The following is a 9,990-nucleotide window of genomic DNA, read 5'->3' as shown; positions in this document are numbered from 1 at the left end:
CAACGGAGTGCAAAATTTAAAATGTGGCAATAAAATACGATTAGCAATGCATTTTTTAAATTTATATTAGTATGTGGTGAATAAAATAATGTTTTGAATTAATAGAAATCATCTAAAAACAATATTTTCTATATTATTTTGAGAACCAAGTGTCACGGCGGCATCTTTTATGACAAATTTCCATCAGAAGAAGCGGGTTGGTAATTAATTTTTTTTTAACAAAGGGTTATATATCAAAAGACCCGAAAACATATATATGTCATATTTGTTCCTATCTTAATTCTTCTTCTTTAAGAATTCAAAATGGCTAGATATCCTTGTTATGTGTGTTCCAAGAATTGTTCGGATAAATGTATCTTCTGTGAGGTATAGATTGTCATATTTTTTTATTACATTCATTAGAAGATAAATGAAATAAATGAAATCCAGAAATGTGTTTATTTTTATTGATATGAAAATTACAGGTTTATGTTACAATATGATTTAATCACAACGTTTTTTTTAATGCATTCAGCACACAGTACTTAAATAATTTCAGTCCACCTTGTTGTAAACCTGGATACACTTTATCGTCGTCGTAATGTCTATCGAATTTTAGTCTTTTCCCTATCTGAATGAAATCTTCTCTGTAGTATTTTTTCAATTTCGAGTTGACCGAATTTCTCATCTTGTTGAAAATGGACCGATTGAGTCCAGTCCAGTGCGGGAATTTTCCCCGCTCTATAATGCTAGCAACAAATACACGCTGCACACCAGCTTTGTACATTTTGTCTACAATGTCAATTATCTCTAAATACACAGTATGTGGATTACAGTCGGCGATAAATGAATTTCCTCCCAAGTTCAGGAACACATATCTGAAATGAAAATAAAATATATATAAGGATCAGCAACAAAAAATAATAAAAACGCAACCAAATCCCTGTATTTTAAAGACATGATTTTTTTTAAGTATTTTGAACTTTATGTTAATCTTACCGAATATGTCTTATTTAAATAATAACAGTTTTATTTAACAAAATGTATTGAAAGCTGCGTTATGGAATAAGTAAATCTGGTCATTAAAAAAACTGCCAGTATTTTATATGATATTGTATATTCATATTGTGTTCTTTTTTAATTATTATCAATTAAGAGTATGGCTATTTTATTCTTACCTTGGACGATATGCTAGTAATTGTTCAAAAGCATCTTGGAATTTCTTTGTGGTAGACATGCCAGGAACACCAAAGAACTTGCATTGTCTGTTGATTTCTAGTTTGCCATGAGTATATCTTTCTAATCTGGAAATATAACTATCGCCAAATACTGCGTATTTCATTTTTCTGTAACAAGTAACAATTCGGAAAGCGCAAATCATGTACTTAAGGCAGCTGTGAATTGGAAGATATGTGACTTACCAAAATTCATAGAGAGTTGGCAGGAAATAGTAGACAATATGAAAGTAAAGAGAGACTAAGGGCAATAAGAGGGATGGGAAACTTTAAAGTGGCTCGACCATTCGAGCATCATTTAGTCGACGTTTCAACTTGGTCTAGGATGACTTGTGACCAGCAGAAAAATCGGATAAAACGATTTCGAAATAATAAAGGGCGATTTCACGTAAACGAAATCAGGTCCTCAAACGGACAACGAACGGTCATTAAAACCCCATCAGCTGGCAAAAAGCCTAATCAACAAAAACGAAAAAGGGCTGAAAGGTCGAGGACACCGTCTTGTAAACGGCGTGTCCTTTGTGATTAGTTATGTGAACACTGTATATAAAGCGAACAACATATTTCATGTCATGTATATTATGTATATATAATTTCAACTAATGTATTTGTTAAACTAATAATATACTTTGTGCTTATAATGCTATCATACGATATGTTAATGTTTGTGTATATACTTCGTTTTATTTGCATTGCTTAAATTATTCAAATAAATTATGTATTTTCTTTCATGTAAATGAATTATTTTCATCCAAATAAAAAATATTTTTCTCATTAACATATATTACTTAATTCAGCTTTTCATAGTTATGTTTATTTCTAAAGGTTTAAATATATATTGTATATAATGTACAAATTCTTAAGATATCTATACATTCATGCAGAATAATCTCTTCAATTTAACTTAAATAGGTGCAAAATAAATGCAATAGATTTTTTTAAAATATTCATTCATTTCCTTCTATCAAATTTGCCATTTTCTACATAATTTTTTTTTAATTCAATCAGATTATATTTATATAAATTTCTCATAATATCTGACATAATAAGTTAATAATTATTTATTGGTTTGTGTACTGTACATATAATTTCATGTTATGACATAAATAATGTTGAATATATTTCATTGATAAATATGTTGTTTCTTTTCCCTACCTTATATGGTTATGAAAGTTACCAGTTATTGTACATACGGACTTATTAGAACCACACTCTCATGTCCGATCCTTGATAATAACGTACTGTCGAAGAATGGCCGTGAGCATTGGTTGAGAGGAAAATACCTAAACCACTAAGTCACTAATAGTTTTCCCCCAATTGTGGCACTGTATCCATTATTTGATCTACCTGATTTCGTTTATATACCTTGGCTATATAAGGCCCACTGTGTTATTTATATGAAGAAAAAAACTCCGTTGCGCAACGACATTGCGCTAGCTGTAATAAATCTCCGTTGCGCCGTTGATAAGTTCATTTTCACTCGTATAATCTTTCAAAACAATATTTAATTCAAATTCTTTTTTAATTCATATAACAGACTTTTATTACACCACTTCAGTAATTCAGTAAATATCTTTAATGTTTTACTACTTCAAACTACTATTCAAGACAAATGTTGTTTTCTTTAGAAATTCAGTTGCGCCAAAAAACAAATCTCCGTTGCGCAGACAAAATGTCCATTTCGCCGGCGCACAATCCTTTACAACATCAAAATTGCAGCTATTTGATATATGATTAAGGTTTTTATATGATTTTTTTATAGATTTATTTATTCAAATAACATTGGCGTTAATCAATTCCATATATTTGTACATACGCTGTGCCCATTTTCCAAAATTATCTCCGTTGCTCCATGAAATTTCCATTTCGCAAGGCATGTTTAACTCTTCAGTGCAATTAAACATATACAATTCATGAAACATCTTAAAACATACTTACTTAATAGTCTTAAACCATCATTTTTGATGCTAAAATATAGCATATTGACTTTATAAAAAATGCGTTTTGCCGGTTTTTCATAAAAACTTATCTCCGTTGCGCCATGATATTTCCATTTCGCCAGGCATATAACAATTCAGTGCAATTAAACATGTACAATTTTAAAAAAAATATTAAAGCACACATATTTAATAGTGGTAAAAAAAAGTTTTAGACAATTAAATAAAGCATATTGACCTTAAAAAAGGAATTGTGTCAGTTTTTCTAAAAAAATATCTCCGTTGCGCCAAAAAATCTCCATTGCGTATTTTAGTGGTACCCGCTGGCGATAAAGGGGGCGGTATAATGTTCATAAGTGGGCGGTCTTCCCTTAATCATTGTTGTTATTTAGAGATCCTACCTCGCTCAATTATAATAATAATGTGGAAAGTGTGTCGGAATGTCTTATTCTTACGGACGAAAAGATGCATACAGTTAACACAAACCATTGGTATAATCATTCAGGAAACTACTTTATATACCCATTCATAATTTGTGTTATATTTCCTGTAAGGTGATAGCGATTTGAAATATGTTTTCGCGAGTTAAGACCCATTCTCACATAGAATTGCCAATATGTGTCGCCAACCTTTAAAGGTCCTAACACAAGTTGAAATAAGTGTGTCTGTAAAAAGCATTTCCTTTCCGATAGAAAGGTCAATTTTAGATAAGAAAAATCATTTTTTAAAGTGATTATGAAAACTTTCACGAAAAATGCGATTTCTGGAATAGCCCTAGGATCCGCATTTTCCTATGTCGCCAAACAATTCTTTTATACTTTTAGGTTGTTTAGATATAGATTGACGAGTTTTTTTAATCAAAAAATGCATTCATTTACAATATTCAATGACCTTATTTAACTACAGTAATAGAAATATTTGTTTTTTCTAGATTTGTGTTTTTCATCTCCATATTATTTCTGTCGCTAAATTGGATATAATTTACGAGTCCAAACTTAAAAACCATATCAGACTTGGGAAATATATTTGTATTTACTACAATTAACATTTTTTTAAATGTCTTATTTGTCATCCAAAATAAATAAAGTAAGTTTAATTCAATGTCTCTTTCTGTAAATATATGAAAAGGGTTGCTTTTGAGTTGATCAAAACGGAAAATAAGCTTTATAATCTACGGGACATTTGATTTCAAGCTGATTGTCTTTTCATTTAATATGACAGAACAGATACTGTCTTCACAAGTTGTAACTGCAATGCTGCATAAGCCTTAGAATGTAAGTTTGTTATATTCATTTTAGAAATATAGTTATGTTGGTGATCTAATAAGCACTTATTCGTAGAATTTGTAATTTACGAGTCCTAATTTACGGGACAAAAACCACCATAAACCCGTTTTTAATCGTGTATTTTATGCACGTTTCGCTATTATTAACCCCTATTTGTCCTTTAATAGACAATCGAAAGTAAACGTCACATGTTCGCCGCCAAATTTTTGAAAAGAAGTTGACTTGCGGAAAAACTTAAACTAGGTAGATATTTGGAACATATGTTCATTTTTGTTTAGCGATTGTGTTATTATATATTAGTACAAAATCATTAGCTAAATCATTATTGATAAATATATGTCGAGATTAGGTGTCAGTAATAAACTCCGGCATTTATTCTGCTTAAAAACATTTCGTCCCGTATATTAGAAAAAAAGTCTCGTAAATTAGAAATAATGAATCCTCGGCCTGACGGGGTAGTTATTTAAAAAAGTACAAAAATAGCAAGTGCAAGACTTATACAAAACTAATGTTGTATGTATTTATGTGATTAAGTAAAACAATATCAGTTTTGAATGTTGTCCTTTTTGAAATAAGTGCGTTTAAAAGGGAACGGAGTTTTACATCTTCACATTTTCATTGTGTATGTACATTTCACACATCACTATTGAGCTAACTGTTTGTTAGATGTGTTTAGATTCGATTTATGCACACTGTAATATCTCTCAACTTTGATTAATTTCTAGTATAATTACAAAAAAAAAATAAATATGTTCTGATATATCCTTTTATGTTTCTGTCCCGTAAATTAGATTTTTTTGTCCAGTGTAAATTAGAAATATGTTTCTACAGTTCCTAAATGTATTTTGAAGAAACTGTGTGAAATTATTTGTAGCGATCACAATAAAAATTTAATTCAAAGGGAATTTGTATTATTTCCATTAAAAATAAAATAAAAATATTAAGTTTAAACCCAGTTTAAAGTACCCTGATAGATATAATTATCTTCCTATTCCAGGATGGCTAAGTCAAAATCAGAACGCATGAAAGAGTACCGTGCCAAAAAATAAAGAGCAACTATTTTGAAAGTGGTTAAAAAAGAGCGGGAACTTGTACCTGAACAAAAGTACAAAATGTATGTTCATTTTTGGACAGATTCAGCGTCTTCACAGTATAGGAATCGGTCAATTTTTGATTTGGTGTGCAATTTCGAACGTATACATGGTTGTAAGACAAGCTGGCACTATTTCGAGAGTGGACATGGAAAAAGCGCGTGTGACGGTGTTGGGTGCACCGCAAAACGAAATGCTGATATAGCTGTTTAACAGTCCAAAGTTGTAATACAAGATGCCCACGATTTTTATGCATGGGCGAAAGCTAACCAGAGCGAAATAGGTTATCAGCTTATTACGCAAGAAGAATACAATGACAAAAGTAAAGAAACTAAGAAAAGACAGCATGAGATAAAACCTATTAAAGGTACAATGTCAGTGCATGCAATTACATCAATTAGGCCCAACCTATTGTTGATGAGAAACATGTAACATGTGCATGTCAAAAATGCTTTAGTGAACAAGGATTTAATTCAGAGTCCAGTTGTAAATGGGACATCATAGCATTAAGGGAAGTCAAACAAAGGAATGATACAAGTAATGTATCTGATACTTCCAATCAAGCATCAGTTGATGATAAGGCAAAAGGAAGTAGTGGTGAAGGTGAATCTAAGGCTATAGATAGTGATGGTGAAAGTAAAGATAATGTTGAAGTGTCTAACTTTGTTGTTGCAGAAAATGATGATAACTGTTATATCGGCCAAGTTCTAGAAGTTGATAAAAATGATGATTCAATGTACATATAAATTTAATGACAGAGTGGTAAAGCTATACAAAGGTTTAAGTGGCCTACAAAGATGGATCGAATTTGGGTTGAAAATAATAATGTTCTGCGTAAGATAAAGGCTCCAAAGGCTACTGGAAAATATGGAATCTTTGTTGTGCCTGATGATATTCTTCAGTTCATGGAGGAAAAAAATGAATTGATGAAATTCGCTCATGCGTAATTTTCTAATTTACGAGACACAGCAATTAACAGCTTTTTACTTAAAATTTTAAATAGAGAGAGATTTAAAAATGTAACAGGTTGACGTTTTCAGATATTGCCAAATTCAATCGGTCATGTGTTACTCGAAATAGCTATTTATATGGCTGAAAGTTTATTGGTGTTTAAGATAAAAGGTTAAAACAGTATGTGTTATTAATTTCAGTCATGAAAGTAAAATATTTGACTAGTTTCTGATCATTGACAAGAAATATTTTAATGTGTGCTTTCATGTAGTAACTGGTTTTAAAGAAGAAACAGATTTTCTATGTTTAGCGTGAACTTAAAACATAATACAAGAATGTAATTTACGAGACATTATTTCCTAATTTACGGGACAAATGATTTTTTGAAGATAAAACATTTCTCGATATGTTTAAAGAACAATACAAAAATTATGTGTTTGACATGAGCGTAAGCAATGAATTTAACCCTTTATTTGAGCGCATATCGCGCATATTTGTTCTATCATTTAATTGTGAAGAAGCAGATACTTCAAATTAAACTTTTTTTCTGAAACGTTTTTCATTTTGTTTTTACTATTTCCAATGCAAATGGTATTATATACTTGAAAGAATGATTGATTCATGAAAGCTAATATCATAACAAATGTATAACATGAATTTTACACATGAACACGACAATGCTGAGCACTGGTTAGTGTCTAAAGAAAGGTATATGCCCCTCTAAATATATCATTATTTGGCATGTGCCATTGTACATTCAAATACATAAATGCAATAATAACAGTAACGTAAAATAAAATCTGATATGGATTACAGTCAGATACAAGCAATACAAGTTGGTGATGAAAACTAAAACATCACTTGTTGTACTTGAAAAAATGTGATATTTATACCCTATTTGGCAATTCTATATAAGAATGGGTCTAAAATAATTTTAGGTCAGACTGCTGAACAAGAGATTTTCTCAAAGGGTCAGAAATTATAGACTATAATTTTTTCTCGTCAATATGTATTATTCTCGTAAGAAATTACTCCAATATCTACCCATAAATTATAGTTTTCATGCTAAAGAGCAGATGTGAGTTAATCTAGAATATAAACCATGGCCTTGAGGTAAAACTTAGCCCTGCCCTGGTGGTCAAGACAAAAGCCTAATTAATGCATCAACTGTTGTTTTAATTTATAGACTAGTGTAGGGCTTTGAAATAGTTTAGTCTTTTTATGCCCCCGAAGGACGGCAAATTTAAACGCAATATCTGTCCGTCCGCACTTCATTTGTGTCTGGTCTGTAACTTTATCATGCATCATTTGAAGGATTTTAAAATAACTTGGCATAAATGTCTACCACATCAAGACGTTGTGTAGCGTCCAAGAATCACGTCCCTACCTCAAAGGTCAAGATCACACTAACATTTTGAAGTTTCACGTTATCACAATAAGAGTTAATAGGTACACACAATCTTTTCCGGAGTGTAACTTTGTCTTGCATCAAAGCATTTTAAAATTACTTGGGACAAATGTCTACCACATCAAGACCATGTGTCGAGGCTAAGGCTCCTGCCCGTCTGGCGTTCCAACTTGCATATTAAGACAAAGGCCACTTCCCAATTAAGTGAGAAAAATCACTGAACAATTGAGTCCAGACTGTAACTTTGTCATGCATTGAAGGATTTTGAAATGACTTGGCACAAATGTCTACCACATCACTATGTTGTGTCACCTCCAAGAACCATGCCCCTCCTTAAAAGGTCAAGGTCACACATTTTGAAGGTTGACGCTATCACAATTACAGATTACAGGCACACACATTCGTGTCTAGACTGTTACTTTGTCATGCATCTAAGGATTTTAGAATAACTGGGCATAAATGTCTACCACATCAGGATGACATGTCGGGTCCAAAACCCATGTCTCTACCTTCAAGGTCAAGGTCACACTTATAATTTGAAGGATGTACACATTCCTGTCTTGACTGTAACTTTGTTGTTTATTAAAGGATTTCTAATTAACTTGGCACAAGTATTTACCATAGTACAATATGTCAGACGTTACAGGCTTGCTTTGCCCAGAAGCAAAAATATCTCAAAGTGATGTCATATTTATAGGACTAGTGTTTACCACATCCAGGCAATGTCACATTTAGCAAGGTCACACTTAGAGGTTGAAGGTACACATTTGTGTGGAAACTGTAGCTTTGTCATGCATGGAAAGATTTTAAAATTACTTGGAACAAAAGTCAAACACATCATCATGTTGATGTGATTTAGTTAATTTCATGGTCAAGGTCACACTCAAAGTTTGAAAGTTTTACATTCTCACAAATAAAGTTTAAAGTAAAACTCATTTATGTCTGGACTGTAAAGTTCTTTTGTATGCTCAGTTTGTTTCATTCAACAGTATTTCAGTCATATAGGCGAAGAATTTTTAAATAACATACATTTGTGTAGCATATACATGTTTATCAACCACATGAAGACGGCATGTCACATTTAAAACCAATGTCCGTACCTCCAAGGTTTTTCTAGTTCAAGTTCGAAGATGGGTCATCTCCGGTCAAAAACTAGGTCACAGGAGCTAAAAATAGAAAAAGCTTGTTAACACTCTAGTGGCTGCAGTTTTGATCCAAATATTCTGGAAATTTGTCAAGAAAGTTGATTTGATGATTTCTAGGTCATGTTCGAAGATGGGTCATCTCCAGTCATAAACAAGGTCACGGGAGTAAAAAAAATGGAAAAATCTTGTTAACTTTCTAGTGGCTGCAGTTTTGATTCAAATATTCTGGAAATTTGTCAGGAAGGTTGTTTTAATGATTTCTAGGTCAAGTTTGAAGATGGGTCATCTCTGGTCAAAAAACTAGGTCACAGAGGCTAAAAATAGAAAAAGCTTGTTAACACTCTAGTGGCTGCAGTTTTGATCCAAATATTCTGGACATTTGTCAGGAAGGTTGTTTTAATGATTTCTAGGTCAAGTTTGAAGATTGGTCATCTCCGGTCAAAAACTAGGTCACAGGAGCTAAAAATAGAAAAAGCTTGTTAAAGGGACTCCACTGAGGTTTTTTACATGACGGGACTGGAAATAATTTTTTGAGATTATTACTCCATTTGATGTAGATCTATACTAAAAACTTATGTGCAAAATTTCAGATCATTAGCTTGCTCCGTTTTTCCAGAATAATTATTATAATAGTGAAAAATGACCCAAAATTGAAAAGCGTTTAAAGCTTTTCACTTAAATCGGACTGAGAATAGCACAAACATATGAATTTTAATGTATTTCTTTTATATTTTTTGGTTATATTTTATTAATCAGGGCCTTTTTACCTTCTATAACAGGGGCCGGTATAGGGCTGCTTCCCCAAAGAAAATTTCTTTAAAATCATGCAGTTTTCCCCAAAAATTGAATTTACATCAAGTTTTTCTTCCCCTTTTTGCAAATATACCTTGTATTTTTTCCCCAAAATTAAGGGGCTGGGCTGCTTCCCCCAAACTGTGAAAAAAAGCCCTGTTAAAAT

The 9,990-nt window shown here is 31.9% G+C and overlaps 1 protein-coding gene across 1 annotated transcript; it reads right to left on the bottom strand.

Moving 5' to 3' along the window:
• Window positions 1-487: 487 nt before the first annotated feature.
• Window positions 488-1,620, bottom strand: LOC132741227 (uncharacterized). Its single transcript, XM_060729356.1, has 2 exons — window positions 1,158-1,620; window positions 488-857 (listed from the first exon to the last, which is right to left on the bottom strand). Exons 1-2 carry the CDS (start codon window positions 1,358-1,360, stop codon window positions 488-490), a joined length of 573 nt encoding a protein of 190 aa, XP_060585339.1. The 5' UTR covers window positions 1,361-1,620.
• Between the last annotated feature and the right edge of the window lie 8,370 nt (window positions 1,621-9,990).

The sequence above is a fragment of the Ruditapes philippinarum genome, unplaced genomic scaffold (assembly GCF_026571515.1).
Source record: "Ruditapes philippinarum isolate M1 unplaced genomic scaffold, ASM2657151v2 ctg9447_1_1_1_1, whole genome shotgun sequence".
Classification (NCBI taxonomy): domain Eukaryota; kingdom Metazoa; phylum Mollusca; class Bivalvia; order Venerida; family Veneridae; genus Ruditapes; species Ruditapes philippinarum.
Note: the sequence above shows the minus strand (reverse complement) of the source record. Positions and strands in the feature narration are given on the sequence as shown.

Bases quoted from the DNA above. Each gene is read 5' to 3' on its own strand.
- LOC132741227 (XM_060729356.1), bottom strand. From the start codon at position 1,360: ATGATTTGCGCTTTCCGAATTGTTACTTGTTACAGAAAAATGAAATAC. The intron at 858-1,157 runs GTAAGAATAAAA...TTTTCATTTCAG, and splicing joins TTACTAGCATATCGTCCAAG to ATATGTGTTCCTGAACTTGG.